The 17,212-nt window shown below is 39.2% G+C and overlaps 1 protein-coding gene across 1 annotated transcript in view; it reads right to left on the bottom strand.

Annotated features, from left to right (window-relative positions):
• Positions 1 to 12,356: 12,356 nt before the first annotated feature.
• Positions 12,357 to 17,212, bottom strand: part of diaph2 (diaphanous-related formin 2) — a 421,882-nt gene continuing 417,026 nt past the window's right edge. The window contains exon 28 of the mRNA XM_084549618.1: positions 12,357 to 12,573. Coding sequence (XP_084405744.1) covers positions 12,488 to 12,573 — 86 coding nt within the window. The 3' untranslated portion in view covers positions 12,357 to 12,487. The remainder of the gene's footprint in view (positions 12,574 to 17,212) is intronic.

Genomic DNA, 17,212 nt, shown 5'->3' with positions numbered 1-17,212 from the left:
AGTACAGTCAGTTGATTACAATACCAGTCAATCCTTATAATTATGTGTTAAGGGCCAATGATTATAACATTATTTTATGATTAAAACAGATTCCTCCAGTTACAGGTAAGCATCTGGTCATTGAAGGCCCTAGTCATGTGAGTTTCAGGGTGGGCACCACCCACATATGTTCCTAACCTCCCCATCAGTTGTTCAGAATTGAAGACGCTACTTGCATGAGTGGCTAAATCTTTTTTTGGGTATACCATGACCTGGATGACTTACAAACCTTCATAGACATATTATTTTAGGTTAACACAAAATTTTAGTCATTGAGTTATCATTTGTCTTTTTGCATGAGGTGAGAATTCAGCCGCTCACCAGAGTTGTTATGCAAAATACCGGAGGCGTTGACACAAAAACACTTATAATGTAATGTTATCTAATAGAGCAGCCCTGAAATAATCAGCGCGTTTTCTAAAGCTTATAATAGTCAGCATGCATTGAAATTGAGTCATAGCTGTTGATCCAGCGCTGGAGTGTTTAAGCTACAATATAGTATGGGTTGTATTATATTACATTAGAAACGTTCTGCCTCTCCTACATTTGCAACCCATTACTACTCCACCTTCACTTTCGTGGCACTGTGTCAAACTGCTATTTGAAGTTTTATTTTCATTTAAGTTTGCATTTAGGATATAATGCATAGTTGATACTGGAAGACCAAGTTTGATTTAAAAAATGTGTGCCGGTAAAGCTGCCATTAGGCAAAAGCAACAGGAGAAAAGCATGCAGAACACACATGTTGTGTCTTTAGTTTGCCATAAACTGAAATGACACATTTTGAACCGCTCATTTCACAACATTTTATGAGACTGGAGGTTGGCCTTTGGTCAAAGAGCTCACATAAACAAGCCACGCTGCCACCTAATTAGTCTCAGGCTTCTCAAAGAGTTTCCCCTCGATAAATTTGCCCACAGAATTACATACAGCTGAATGTTTAGTTTGTCTTCTGCTGTGTGGATATTTGTTTTGCAGTTCACCACTGATAGACCCTAATTTAGAGCGTGTAGGTTGAGAGCTTGCCCTGAATTATAAACTCTGTATTATAAAGTCTGCCTCTCTGCTGCATCAACCCAAGCAGAAGAGTTTAAATAAATGTGCCCTGTGTTTCCTGTTTCCTGCAAGCCTGAAAAGGCTATTTGTCTTATGCTGTACTGTATATGACACACATATACACACGTGTACAATGAGTCCAAACGTAGTGGAGCAGAAATAGTCAAGTGAAAAATATGTTTTGCTACTTGAAGCAAGTTTGAGCACAGAAATATACAGTATACATTTTATTCATATTTCCAAAAGTATGTTATGTATGTGGAGGAATATGGTTTAAGAAAAAGAACAAAGAATGGCAGCTGAACTTGTCGAGTTTTCACCATCGTCTAAGTGGCTTCTTCTGTTTTTAACTGAACTCCAGTTGCCTTTGTTTTAGCTTTGTTTAGCTTTGTTGTTTGGATATACCATGACCTGGATGACTGGGTATCTCACAGACATAAGTGGAGAATATTTTATTAGACATATGAATTCCAAAGGTCAGAAATGCACATTCATGCTCAGATTAAAAAAGTTTTAAGGAGACTTTCTAAGTAGAACAAAAACGCTCCTTTTCAAATCAAGATTTCATTTATAGTCTTTCAGTGACACTATCAATAGTGCTGTGAACATTATTTCTCTTCATTTTGTCCCCCTGTGTGAAAAATAAAGCCAATTGCAGCTAATTTCCACATTCCTGATGAATGTGCATGGCTGTTTTTTTCACCTGTGTAAATTGTATGACAACACGTTACGTGTATTTAGGGGTATTTCTGACCATTCCTTCAGCCCATAAGAGGTATTACATTGTTATAGCTATTCAAATACTGAATTTATGCTGATATTACTACAACTGTGCTTGAATTTAACAATTTTTCTATTTAACAGAATTTAGCAAATTCAGTGACAAAGAAACACAAACTAATCCATATTTAAATGTACACTGATCAGGCTTACCTTTATGATCACCTTCCTAATACTGTGTAGGTCTCCCTTGTGCCTCCAAAACAGTTGTGACTCATCAGAGAATGATGGGACTTCTGAGGGTGTCCTGTGGTGTCTGGTAACAGAATGTTAGTGGGGGCCTTTGGGTCGTATGGATTGAGGGGAGGGGCCTCTGTGGATCATCCCACAGATACTTGATCAGTTTGGGATCTAGTGAATTTGGAGGCCAGGTCAACACCTTGTGCTGTTCTTCATGTTTTTTTTTTAGTTGTTCCTAAACTGTTTCTGTGTGTGTCTGTGTCAGGCTGCATCCTGCTGGGGATGGTTGCTGCCATCAAGGAGTGTCATTGCTATGGGGTGGGGGTGCCTGGTCTGGTCTACATGGGTGGTACATGTCTAAGTAACATCCACATGAATGCCAGGTCCAAAAGTTTCCCAGCAGAACATTGTATTGTCACAAGATGGTCAATATTATTTACTTTTCCTGTCAGTGGTTTTAATGTTGTGGCTGATCGGTGTATGTCGTAAGACAAATAATAATTATTTTCAAACATATGTAGAAACCGCTCTCTGGACTTTATACGGTCACACTAAAAAAATAAAAATATACTTTAAACGCAGAGACTGTATGAATATAAGAAGCTGCTTTAAGATATTATTCGTTATTCAACTATTTAAGACACTTGTTATAAACCCCTCTGTATAAACACAGCAATGAGAACTACAAAGGATAAAATGGAAAAAATGTGAGCCATCTGACAGTCAGTTTGTCCTACAGTCACATTGCGTCATGTGAGTTGAGGAAATTCATCCTCCACCAAAGGGGATATGACCAATTCACTTGCAATTTGGAGTTACTGATGCATTGATGTAAAACAGCATATTCCCTGAAGATAGGCCTTCATCATTCCTTTACTGGACGAGTATGAGTAATGGAGAAGGATGAGGACCTGTGCCCTTAGTCTTTTCTTATGATCTTGTTTTCTTATATGTTATTGTATTTGAATAAATTGACTGAAACAGCAGAGCATATCCCTTTGCTTTGAGTGCTCTGGACGCTAGAGAACACTGACCGCTGTATCCAGTGGTTTCTCAAACTCTTCATGCTTACGATAATTGTCAAATTGTGGTTTGTTGTGCATTGTCATAGGGCTATCGGTGGGGCTGAGAAGATGATGCAAGCTTCTCAAGTTTTGTGGATATAAACACTTCACTGAGTGACATGAGCCAGGCCCTGTGGGATGTAAGTTTAGCTTACACAGGCTGTGTTTTCTGCCAGTCCCACCATTTGTTGGCATTCCAGCTGGACAAGCACTCTGATCCTTGAGATGGTCCTAATTACTACTGTGTTCTCAAGAACTCAAAATTGTTTTGTAATTGCCAGATCATAATCAGTGTGCAGATGTTGATGGGTTGCTGCTGCTAATAAAATGTTTGGAATTAATTACATGTACAGTGAAGGTTAATCGACCCAAATGAAGGCTAATCCATCAGGAATAAATGCTGCCTGCACATAATAGTAAACACGACTATGAGTGTCTTCCAAAATGAAAAGAGTTCAAAAACCCCGGGGATGCAGAGTTATCTTACAGACAGCTTGCAAGAAGGAGATAATGGAGGTGCTAATTCATTCATTCATTCAAAATCTTGACCTTTATTCGAACTGGCACATTACCATGTGCAGATATCACCCATCCCAAACATGACCTTATGTTAGTAAATATTTGCCACGAAAGCTGAAATAGTTTTAAAAGTCATTGGTTTCATATGTGAGAATACTGGGTTGCTTGGGTAGCAGAATGTCCAAAGAAGTGATTAGTCCTTTTATGAGGGCTTGTTTCTTGAGTCCAGCTTGTGTTTGTGAGTGAAGGCTGATCGCCCTTCCAGGTGTCATAAAGGCTGAATGGACCAGTGGCTTTGTGCAATGACATGGTAGCTATTTCATGGCACTCCCCAATGGTCAATGACTCTGCTTCATCATTGTTCCACGCCATTGTGCAGCTCTTTATGAGCACAGCTGCCACCTGTCCTCCATACATAGCTATCCAGAATGGCAATGGCATTTTTACAGTGTTAGAACTACAAATGACAAGCATTTGACAAGCTGTTTGAAACACCACTCACACAAGACACAACAACATTTTTTTTTTTTAAGATGGACTAAGCCTTTGTATGGTATTATGGTAGTGAATGCGCTGTTATATTTATAATATCTATTGCAAAAGAATGAAGACATTTCTGTAGATTTACTCATAAAATAGGCAGTTTCATATTTCTTGAGTGGTATCCCTCCAGCTTAGCCATTAGCATGCTGTTCATTTCATGCAGAACCAGCCGGGATCCTTGACACCCTCCCTGTGTGCAAGCACATAGAGCCTGCATATTAACTGCTGAGTCAAATCAGACATTTACAGAAAAGGGCAAGACATTTGTATTAATGGCTAATTGACATCACATTAGTTTTATGCAGAATACAACATGCACCCAGCCAATAATCACTTATCTGTGCAGAAGCTACGCATTAAGATATGAAGCGCCTGAATTTTCGTTCACTGAAATTTGGAATGAGTAATGCGTTTAGCCTCCAGGGTTACTGTTTTACTGAATATTGTCTTGTGTGATTATTTGCTGGATAATTAGCATTCTTGGCCAAAACACCGGAATAATAATGGAAAAAAAATACTCTAATATTTTTACATATTTTAAAACTGATTTGGTTTTTGCATTTTGCTGCATCATGCCTTGACAAAATGAAAGCAATACAGGGCCACGGATATAAAAAGAAAGTTCTGCAGTAAGGCCAACTAACTTGAGCATGAGACATCATTTTGAATTTATCCACTTTATTTTACAATTAGATACACAGGTGAGCCGTTTTTTTATCACCGAGAGTCGTAGCGTTGAGATATTGCCAATTATGTAAGCATATAGCAAGGTAAAACTCATCTGGCACCGGAAACCATGCTGCTTCAATAGTCCTCCAGCAGCGCAAACTGCCTACCTCCTCATATGCCTCATATCCTATGAGATTGGCGTTAATCTCAGTCTTTGCTTATGTCAGCAGGTGATTATATTGGACTCATTATAGCATTTTTTCCATTCAGTAGTCAATTAGACCAGCCTCACCTGCTGCCTTGATTCTCTAAAGTGGAATCTCTGCACGCCCCTTTATCTTTTCCTTCTGTCATTACTTTTGCATCAGTAACATGTCTTCTTGCATGCACCTTTGAAATGTTGCTGCCTTTGTTCAACATGTAACATTCTACATTCAACATTTAAATAAACCACATCTTTGTCACAGTTACTTTTATAATAATGTTTTAATGTAGGGGTACCTACATGCACATGGTCAGAGTTACTCAGATTCACTAGTTGCTCTTTATGATGTTCTGTCATGTTTGGGTTAGCTTTGAAAGCTGTTCAGACACTGTACGATTAATTCACTGGACAATCGTACGGGGCGGCTGTGGCTCAGTAGGTAGAGCGGGTTGTCCACGAACCAGAGGGTTAGTGGTTCGATCCCCGGAATGTGCCACATGCTGAAGTGTCCTTGAGCAAGACACTGAACCCCCAGTTGCTCCCAGTGTGTCTGTGACTGTAAAGCGCTTTGAGTACAAATAGGTAGAAAAGCGCTATATAAAAGCAAGGCCATTTACGTGTTTATATGTTGTCTAATGCAAAGTATGACGGTGGAAACAGTAACCTGTCATTTGGTTACTTTTAAAGCAGATTTGCATTTTTTATTTGCATTTGTTTGTCATTTAACTACAATATCTGATTCCCCTCATTGCTACACATTATCTCATTATATCACCACATAAGCTAACATATCAGTACCCCCCTCTCAGTTACATAAACATCCATATTCAGCACGTTGCATTTTCATTGTCAGTAAACCTTTTTTTTTTTTTCTCTGCAGACATCTCGACTCCTCATTTCAGGAAAAGCCGATGGCAGGTGTAATTACGCTTACAATGGCTGAGTTCCATTAAGTGTCCCATCAAGCCACATCAATCAGCATGCACAACACCAGATTCCTTGAAGGGGGTCGCCTAAAAGGAATGCTGCCATTGTTCCTGTTAGCAGTCACACCTGTGCTTTTTCTGCTACGATCCGGCAAAACGTCCGCTTGGAAAGTTCATTTCTCTTTTATCTTAGTCTGCCTTAGTCCTTGTGGGTGGCCTAAAAATACAGTGGCTTTATGAAGAATGGAGGGCTGTGGGATGTATGCCTTCACTGGAGTTTCTTAATGGCTACATGTTATTAATGACATTTTCACTTCTAGATCTTAATAACACATCTCTCAATATACCCATACTTGCTAAGATAGATAGGTAGATACACAGATAGGTTGAGAGAACGTACATAACCAGTGTGCCATCAAAAATAAATGGTAGAAGATTGAATAGAACAGTTTATGTTCCATGGGCAACAGTGAAGCTGTACTGTGTCCAGACCTCAGTGGGCCTGTTAGCTTGTTTAGACGACTGGTCCAGTGAAATGACCCAAATTAGGTTGTTAGAAGAATAGCTTTTATGTGCCAAAGTGCCCCCAGTGGGAACGCATGAATGAATGCGCACGCACAGCTTTCAATCTGGGCACAAGAAAGTTTTCCGATATTTCATCTGGTCTGTTAGATGTGCCAGCGGCTCAGACGGGGCTTAATTTCACCGCTCTGCAACAATGAAATGCGTCGGGCAAATGTTGCATAAAAATATAAACAGCCTTGAATTATTCAGACTGCCATGTCCTGTATTTGATGTTTATTTGTAAATATCAAAGGATTAATGGTCGCTATGATGCAAGGACTGTCAGCATTCTAGTCTGTTCATTAAAAAAAATAAATAAATAAAAATGCAACTAAACGTAAATTATTTATTTAAAACCAAATGTGCTCCAAATGCTGGGCCCAAGTTGTCCCACGCAAAGACGACAGAAACAAAACAATTTAATCGCCATTATTTTTTTCTCTCTAAGTAATTACACTTTTGAAAGTTAAATCCCAGCTGATGTTTTATCTGTTCTGACTCAAAATTATTTTGCACTAAATTAATTGCTCTACTCAAAGCACAGTTATGGGAATACTCTTAAGCCCTGCCATTGGAGAGACACTCACCGTCAAGACATGAACTATGAATGATGAAAACCATGTATGGAAAGACCAAGGAGCCATCAAACTGAACTCAAGTAGAAGTTAGTCATTAAATGACTTGCCCACTGTAAGGTGCCTACGGTTGCTGTAATAGCACATGTTCCCTGAATTGTTTTAATTTAGAATGTAATGAATGTGGCAATTACATTTTCACTATGAAATTATGACTCCGTAATGTGGAGTAACTAGGAGAGTGTACTATATGGTTTACATGAGCATTGGCACAGTAATAAGCCTCAAACGCTGACAGTGCATCAGCGGCAAAGCACCGCGGCCCTCAGAGAGCCATCAAGCAGAAAATGATAATTAATTAATCATGGAGTGTGAGGCAAACTCGGTTCTATTAGCCCTTTGGTAATTCCTTCCCCTCGGCCTCAACACTAACCATAGAGATCATGCCTCTCTAATAAGGCTTGTTTACTCAGCAGCACTCTGGTGACACTGGCGACTGGTTGGAGAATGTCCATGACCTCTTCATTTACATTAGTTTTGTCACAAAACTAAACATGATTTGCCTGTTGCTTCTAGGTATTTCAGATGCTTTACTCCCCCAGCATAATGCTCATGAATAGCGTCCTCCCTCCTCCACATTCTAAAAAACATCTTTCCAGTATATGGTTCGTATTCCATCTTCTCTTGAGGCGAACCTGCCAACACCGTGTCTATATTTTATTCTGCTTCAAGACTCGGTTCAATTCTGGTTCACATATTGTTCAAAGCTGGATACTGCTGAATTATGTGTCCTTCCTCCACTCTCAAAACTCAGCTAATTTCATAAGTGTGAAACTGAGATTCAGCAGATTTGGATTCACAGGCCGACTGGTTGCTCTTTCCATTTATATTTTAAGCTAAGAAAATAGGGAGAATCTTCAGTTATCAGTGCAGGCTATTCCACTGCACACCACTACAATTATTGAAATAACATTTCCTGTATTGTATATGATAGCTGATCATTACTATTTATGGTTTTAAGATTATGCTACAATTAGGCTAAATTCAGCGTAAGATCAAAATTTAGATTATGTTTCAGTTGCACAGGTTTGATAGAACCAAATTATCATCAATTGTCACACAGTATGTAGCTATATTCCTCAATCCAGAAAACATTAGAGTCAGTTAGACAAGGGAGAGTTTGATTTCATTAAGATTAACGGTCAGAATTAATGAATAACGATTACAATTAAAACTGTAACTAACATCTTACTGTAAAAAAGTGTAAAACTGTAAAGCCCAGGCATTTAAAATAAACATAACCTTTTTAATACTCAAATACCAGAATTTGTGATTTATTCTCATCAGAAAAGGTTGATATGTATCCTGCAAGCACACCAGGCTTCACACCATTGTAAATGTATTGTTTACAATATGAAATATTCTGACACTAGCTGCATGGTTGTGGAGATGCCTATTACTCATGGCTGGATTTTTTTATGTATCGTATGCAATTACAAATCAAGGCTGTAAATTAGTCAGTGAATCTGTCTTAAATCACAAGTGAAGAGATCAGACACTGTCTTTCCCCATCTTGATGGCTGTCGACACTCCAATACGAACTGTAATCCTTTTGTTGTGAATGGGATAACAGAGAGCGAACTAGTGTTTCTGTGATTTTTCTCTTTGTATTACTCTTTAGATGTCGAAATAGTATAGATTTAGGAACTAGTAGATCTTGGTTACTGTCTTCCTTACCTGTTAGATTAGGTTTAAACTGGTTGACAAGAGGAGCCACACTTGCACGGCCACTAGTACTTACTATTAATCAGAATAATAGCCTGATATATACATCGATCAGCCATAACCGTCTGACAGGTGAAGTGAATGACACTGATTATCCGGTTTTCATGACACCTGTCAGTGGGTGGGCTATATTAGGCAACATGTGAATGTTTTGCCCTCAAAGTTTATGTGGCTAGAAGCAGGAAAAGTGGCCAAGAGGAAGGATATGGGTTCAAATTCAAATTGTGATGGCTAGATGATCACGGAGCATCTTTAAAACTGCGGCTTTCGTGGGGTGTAGACGCAGACCTGTCAAGGTGCTCATGATGACACCGGTCCACTTACCGCCTACCAAAGCACTGTTGCAGTCCAAGTACGTTTTTCATGGAAACGGTATTTCCTGATTGCATTGGCCAACTTTCAGTAGGGTAATACACTTTGTCACAAAGGAGAAATAGCTCAGTGATGATTTGACGAACACTAAAACTAAAGCATCTCTGGAATGTGCTGGACAAACAAGTATAATCCACGGAGGCCTAAACCCCCAGGGCTGTTTTGGGTTCCTACCCAAATACTCAGCAGGTGGCCATAATGTTATTTCTGATATATTATATATCATGCAAATGCTTAGCCATATCAGCCTCTGTGCAGGTTTGCCCCACTTGTGGTAAACATCTTAGCAAAACAAGAGTTTGAAACAATGAACAAGCAGGAATCTAAGTATCATGTATCAAAAATGTGGCATGCTCTGTCTTGGCCTGTTTTGGTCATATGCTTCTAATCAGTGAAATCGAGGTTGTCAGTAAAGTTGGTGAAAAAACGTTGTGTATGCCAAAAAGGCTCTATTTTTATTTATGTTTTATGGCATTTAAAAGCATGTTTCTAACTGGATCAAGTTAGAATCAGAATTGTTTTAGATGGATAGAAGACGTGTTATCCATGTAAAAGGAGCCAAAGTGAGAGTGTTCAATTCCAGAGGCCTGACTGAGCCAATGCCCAATCAAAACAGGATCTTAAACAACCACATAAAAGTGTTAACAGTTTGATTCAAATTTCACCATAGGTACAACAGCCTCTGGACTCCACTTTAAGCTGTTCTGATCACCCCATGCATATGTTTTATCACATAACATTTTTTGACATAAAACCATGCCCCTATTTAACTAGGAGTGTAAAGCAGGCATCCTGTAACATTTCTGTTCTTACTTGCCTAAAACTACAGATATATAAGTATAATGGCTATCTGGAGGTTATGCAACTTCCCTTGCATGTAAAGGTGAAACCATGCACTATTTCACGGTGTGTGCAACTGACACCTTTCAACTCTTTTGACATATGAAAGACATTATCTCAGTTACTGCGGAAGAAGACAGGAGCGTGTGCTTTTATTCCGGCTCGACGTCCCAAGAGGACTATGAACATTTCCATTTTGCTACACACCATCTCATCCACGCAGGTCTGTATATATGGGTATTTTATAGGCCTGCGGTCTGGCAAGGACAGAGGAATTAGCCTGATCCACATTCATTAACCTCATTCTCATTCTCCAGAGCAACAGTGCTGTAGAACTATCTGTCACCACAGCACAAAAATGATGAATTGGTAATCAGTTGAGAGGTGTCAAGAAAGCTCCAGGAATGCACAATTTACGCACTTGTTTGCCCTTGCATTAACTGTTTGTAATCAAATCACTATTTATCGTTGGTTCAGTTAGACATGTTTTATGGCCCAGTGTTGTCATGTGTAGGCAGGGAGACAACGGTGGCAGTCCTTATTAGAGGCAACACTGAACTCTTAGGAGAGGTGGGGGGTGTCTAATTCATATACCCAGACCTCCCCTGAAAACCTGTGATGTGTGTTGGTTGTGATTCATTTTTAATCAGCCTCTTTAATTATTCATACTTTCCTTAATGAAAATGGAACGCATACAACAAATCAATATGTTTGGCTGCTGTGAAAAATTGAAATAAACCCAAACGTTTGAAAATATTTGAAACTGTACGTAGTGGAATTTCTGTCTAAAGAGAAAAAGAGACCACTATGTTAAACTTATGTACGGGTTCAACAAATAATACAAAAAAAAAAAAAGATGTCTTATCAACACCTGGGTTTCGTGCCCAAGTTGACCTCTCCAAGAGGACCGACAATCCTGAGTGGAAGAATCGATACAGTGACAGCTGAGCCCCAGAAAATCCAAACTGTATCCTAATTAGGAGGTCAGTGTGTACCAAGAATTTCTCCCTCTTACCTAATTGTGCTTTAAAGTTCAGACACAGTGAGTGGTTGCATAGCTGAGTGCTCGGGAGGCCAGCCGATGGGTAGTCTACCAACCTGTTGTTAATGGCTCATGTTTTAAAAGTTAATGAGTGCTGGAGTTAAAAGCAGCATTAGCTAAAGGCTAGGTGGAGTTGAGCAATGTGGATTAACTTTTCATTACCTCTTCATTAGGTGGGCCTGGGGATTAGAGAGACCCCTGTATGAAATGTGGCATGAAAATATCCAAATGGCTCTGCATTAAGCCCGTTTGGAAGTGGAAGAAGAAAAGGAGTTAAAGTAAGTGATTGAGCTTTTAGCCTCTCTCCCTCCTCACCGCTGAGAATTCTTCCGCAGCGAAGTTGACATCATTTGCTCCCTATTAGCCAATAAGAAGGCGGCTTGTAGGAGCAGGGACGCTACCTATTCTTGAGGAGGTGACTTTGAAAATGAGATTGGGTCATTAAAAGTAGAATATGAAGGCCATTATAATTCTAACACTGGAGTTGCCATTTATTTGCATTGTGAAGTCCCTGGTGTAGTAGTTAAATGTCACTTGCCAACTTTAATGAGAGTAAAGTTAGGGAGTGTGGCCAGAGCTGATTAGTGTTTTCTGCAGAAATTCCATCCACTGTAGTGTCCACAGGAATTACCAACACTCTGAACAGCGTGTCCAAGCCTCCACACATCCAACTTTGCCATCACTACAACCGCAGTTACCATGAATGAGGGAAGAGAAGGCTATACATCTTCAAGCTCAATGTAGGTGTTGTGTAATGTGGTGTGCCAATGGGATGTGGACTTAAAAACGTCAGTGGAGTGTAATGCCGCATTCACACAAGCAGCTATAGAGCAACAAGCTACAATTAATTTTCAGTGGAAGGCAACAATATCTGATGCCCTACGTACACCCTAATGATGCTAACTGACTTTTAAACAGATGATGTCACTAATAACATCAACAAGGGCTTGCAGTGTGGCTGGCTACATTTGGCCGTTTTATGATTTTTTTTTTTTTATGAACTTAGCTGTAGTCTCTGTCTGTGGTGCATGACTTAACGTATTCAAATGTTAAAATGAAGAATTGCTTAAAAGCAAAAATCATCAAATAATTATTTTTTAATTGGTAGTTTAGTAGTAGTTGTATTGATACATATGGACATTTTAGTCTTAATGGCGTTTTTATTCACAGTATGCAACTGGAATTCGAGCTGTTGTAGATAAAGCTGCTGCATGTCAAGGAAAATACATGCTAACATAAACTGTTTGAAAAAGGAAAGAAAAAAAAAATGACTTGCTCCCGTTCCACTATTTCTGTAAGGCCATACACTGTAACAACAATCAACACCTCTAGGAATATATTAAAAAGAACCATGTTCGACGCCTGCACCATTCCACATGCAGTCCCTTGGAGTTTCTTAGTCCGTTCCTGCGACCTGTCAGATAAAAAAGAAATAGAAAATGTGTGAAAACAACTCGGAGAGGTGTGAATCTAATCGGAATTAATGAGGCCGTATCATATGAGAGGAACAGTCTGGAGTGACTGCGGGTGAACTCGCATCATTTGGATAATTAATGCAACTCACTTTGACGTTTACCACACGTTTGTGAAATTCACACTGACGATAACTGACACTAAGGCTGGCCTTCCTGATTGTGTTTATGATCAAATGATTGTCCCACTTTACTTCTGCTCTGATACTCTAGTTCTCGACCCTTCTCTCGAAGGGAGAGAAACCATTGACAGGAAGGAAATTCGCGCTACCCATCATACCATTATGTTCATTATATCATTATCCTTAATGCTTAGCTTGTGATAATTAGACGTTAGGCGCAGTAACGTGTGATGCTCTTTCACCTTTTTCTTTTATGCAGCCATTTATTACACTGCACAGTCTTTCCTGGAAAATTCAAAAGAAAAAAAACAGTAGCTTTTTAAACATGTTGCCAACGCTGGCCCCTGACAAGTTCCCTTTACCGTTCGCTCATTGCGATAGCGCACATTCACTGTGACACCATTTCCCTTGATTTCCCTTGCTGGCCAATTAAGGAGCAGCACAAAGGAATTAAGTTGTAGTCACACTCCTGTTTTTCTTTCCCATAGTGGAATAAAATGATCGCTCACAAGCTCATGAAACAGTATGTCTCTGTGACATTATGAATCCTCCAACATTAAAGTAGGAGTCCATGGCGTGACATTCCACGGTAACAATAAAGGAAGAGAGATGCTGCACGCGCCGATACACACAGGTGAAAAAAAGGGAAAAAAAAAAAAGAAAGATTGAAGTTTTCTCATTTTCAAAAGTACATGGATCCTGTGTGCTAGCAATGATGACTCTTTCAAAAGGCCTCAAGGAGGTCTGATAGTTAATATCTCCATCTATGAATGCCAGTTATCGATCTTTATGCATGTGGATATTTATCATAGACTGTAAACCCCAGGGTAATTAAAGGAAAGTACTATGCTTATGATAGCTATCATCAGTTTCTTTTCCAGAGCGGTCAATCATTCTATTAGAAGCCTTGCAGGAACTCTGTATGCTGCAAGGCCGGTGGCAATGCACCGCCTCAGGCTAGCAGAACTAATTAGAGGGTTGCCCAGTGGAATTCTATCACCACCATGTCCAATCCATGCAGCCCGTTTTTGCTTTTCATCCCAATTTTCATCTTAATTTCAACATGCTGTATGTCTCTATTTTTGCTTAATTCCCCTACCTCCCTCTCCAGGGCCATCCATCACATTTGCTTGATATGTAGACTGAAAAATATGATGCCGGTGTGCAAATCAACCGGGAGCACTAAAAGTGAAGTTTGTGATTTCATGAAATTCTCACATGGATTCCCGGATTTAACAAACATGTTTCATTTCTACCATTGCAAGGATCCTTCAAGGCTGTTTTCTTTCTTGCTTGAATCACAATCATAAAAAAAAAATCTCCACATTATATATTTTATAAATATTGAAGATATATCTTCATCAGGAAGAAAATTATCATTTCTTTGGAGATTTTACACTGGACTCAACCCAATAACTTCATAATAAGTTATTTGTTGAACGTTTGTTCAAGCATCACATCAGTCACTGTATCAATTTCCTTCACCGTTCCTCAGAGCTGAAGGTAACGTCCTTTTTATTAAGGAGAGAAAAGCAAAACACTTGGCAATACTCTCTTTTCATCAACAGGATTATCGATTAATTGACCAATTGTTTCAGCCCTACGCACAACTGTCTCGCACCCCATCTCTATTAAATTATTAGATGAAATGAACGGGGGCTGCGAAGAATATAATCACATGCAAACCTCGGGACCAAAGGCTTTAGAAAACCATTGTCTAAGTCATTAAAATTCACTAAATGATAAAATTGAGCGCTCGGAGATATGCTAATACATTACCTCTGTGTACACGCTGATAGAACATTTAGTCACACTTTCCTATTATTAATTAAAATATTTATTAAGGATTTTGTCCGGGGTTGATCATATTCTGATACAGTGGAGCATGTCCATTATTTCGGAAATTACACATGCAAAGTAGTGCCTTCAATTTGTACTTATTTTTTTTTTCTATTTAACGTACAGTATGTTACAGCACACCTCGAAAGTCTACTTTTGTTACGCCGTCTCTTCTCATTTAAATGAAGGCTTTCCGCTGGGAGTTACAGATGGCCAGCACATTTGTAAACAGATGCCCTCTCTTTCTTTCTCACACACTCTCTCAGAAGCAGGCGTACACCTGCACATGTGTATCTTGATCAATGTTTGATCCACCCCCCACGCTAGGGGCCCAGCCATCCTTCAACCGTACATGATGAATTACTGTCTCAGTTAGTCTCATGTAAAATTAAAAAGATTCAACAGAGCACTGGTAGTAATCACACCCGTTCATTCAAGCACAGTGTTGTTGTTGTTGTTTTTTCATAGATGAATCCCACCTGAAAAACAAAATCCAAATGATTTCATTGTTGTGTTACGCACTGAATTATTGCTTCAGCGTTTATGCTCCAAGTCTTCCATCTATTAGAGTCAGTACTTGTAGATTACTTGTTCACTTTTGATTTGAAAGAAGTCAAAAAGGAAATGACAGATGCTGAAGCGGACAGACGCAATGACACATAGAACAAACCAGAACGCTGAAAGTAGGAAGAAAAAGGAAGGATAAAAAAAAAAAAAAAAAAAGAAGCTATATTTAGACCGTCTGACACGAGTTGTTTCTGTCAGTGTCAGGACTACAGGCACCCTCTGGGGTTTGGGAATGGTTCTATACACTGCCAAAGATGGATAATTGGTTATTTTGAGTAATTTTATGAACAAAGCTCAGCTGCTGCTGCTCAACCTCAAGTAAACAACACACCTTGGGAATAGCCTCTGTTCAGCCAGCTTGTGTTTGTAGATTCCTGCCTGGATGCATGTTATTGTCTGCCAGATGTAAAGAATAGGACTAACCCTCTTAGCCCAGATGGAGCTATTTTGATTTCCTCTGATCCACATATCAACACCATTTGAAATACAGATTAGTTGTATGATAATTAAGTGCATTTAATTACATACGGCTCATTTTAGTCTAATTTTAGTATCAACAGATATAAAGAAATTGTACTGTAGAGAGTCTTTATAAAAACTGTGTGATTAAACACAGTAAATTCCAAATTAGCATTAAATTCTGATTGAATTTAGAAGTCAGCGCTGTCTGCTGAGTTGCTGCTGAGAAATTAATACTTTCAAAATGCCACATTTTCTGAACTTGCAAAAGAGATGTTTACTTCTTGACATTTTAAACTTTTCTTTCTTCCCAGATTATTCTCAGAGGGTTTTCATTAGCACAAGTTTAAAACTGCCACAAGTCACAAAGAGAATGACCAAATTATAAAATGTAACACAGTAAATCTTTTATAAATGTACAATATAACACCATATAATGGCACGTTTACTGTGGAAACAAATAAGAGTTCACGGACTGTTTAAATCTTATCGTAATTAGACACGATTATTTTATTACTAATAAGTAATTAATAAATGATTAAGCCAATTGGACTGATTAACGCATTAAAGACAACACATTTTGCAGAGTAGGCAAGGAGGATACAGCAATTATCTTCACATACAAACAGATTCCCCCTGGTATCCCAGTACTGTACCACCCTGCATGAGAAATAGGATTCCACATGAACATCTGTTACCACAGCTGGTTTCATCATCTACATCTTTGTATGATATTATTCACAGTGGATCTGGTGCTGGCCTTGGCAAAGTTTCCTTCCTGTGAACCCATTATCTCACGTAATAGCAAAACAGCTATGACAGTAGTCCTAGCAGTGATCTTGTTGTTATCTAGATGATAAACGGTGAGTAGTGGCAAATTCAAAAATCAAGGGATAACAGCTCAGCCATCAAAAGACAGACCTCTGGACAGGAGGCACATTAGATTTGCTTTGGCCGTTTTGAAGATTTGTATGATGACTCTTGACCATGGACTCAATAAAATAAGATGGCCTGAAGCCAATGCAAACATCTCTCACCAAAAGTGAATGCGTAACATATATACACCAATCAGCCATAACATTGAAAAACTGACAGGTGAAGTAAATAACATTGACCATCTTGCGACACTGCAATGTTCTGCTGGGAAACTGGGATGTTATTTAGACATGCCCCCCCCCCCCCAAACCAGACCAGGAACCCTCACCCCATATCAATGACACTCCTTGATGGCAGCAGCCATCCCCAGCAGGATGCAGCCTGACACAGATACACACACAAAAACGCTTTAGGAACAACTACAAAAAACATGAAGAACAGCACAAGGTGTTGACCTGGCCTCCAAATTAAAGGAGATTCCAAACTGGTTCCAAACTGATCAAGAATCTGTGGGATGATCCACAAAGGCCCCTTCCCTTCAACCCATAGGACCCAAAGGCCCCCACTAACAACATTCTGTTACCAGACACCACAGGACACCCTCAGAAGACCCATGTCCATTCTCTGATGAGTCACAACTGTTTTGGAGGCACAAGGGAGACCTACACAATATTAGGAAGGTCATAATGTTTTGCCTGATCGGTGTACAATATAATGT

The sequence above is a fragment of the Chelon labrosus genome (assembly GCF_963514085.1).
Source record: "Chelon labrosus genome assembly, chromosome: 8".
Taxonomy (NCBI): Eukaryota; Metazoa; Chordata; class Actinopteri; order Mugiliformes; family Mugilidae; genus Chelon; species Chelon labrosus.
The sequence above is the reverse complement of the archived record's forward strand: the minus strand, read 5'-3'. Positions and strand labels throughout refer to the sequence as shown.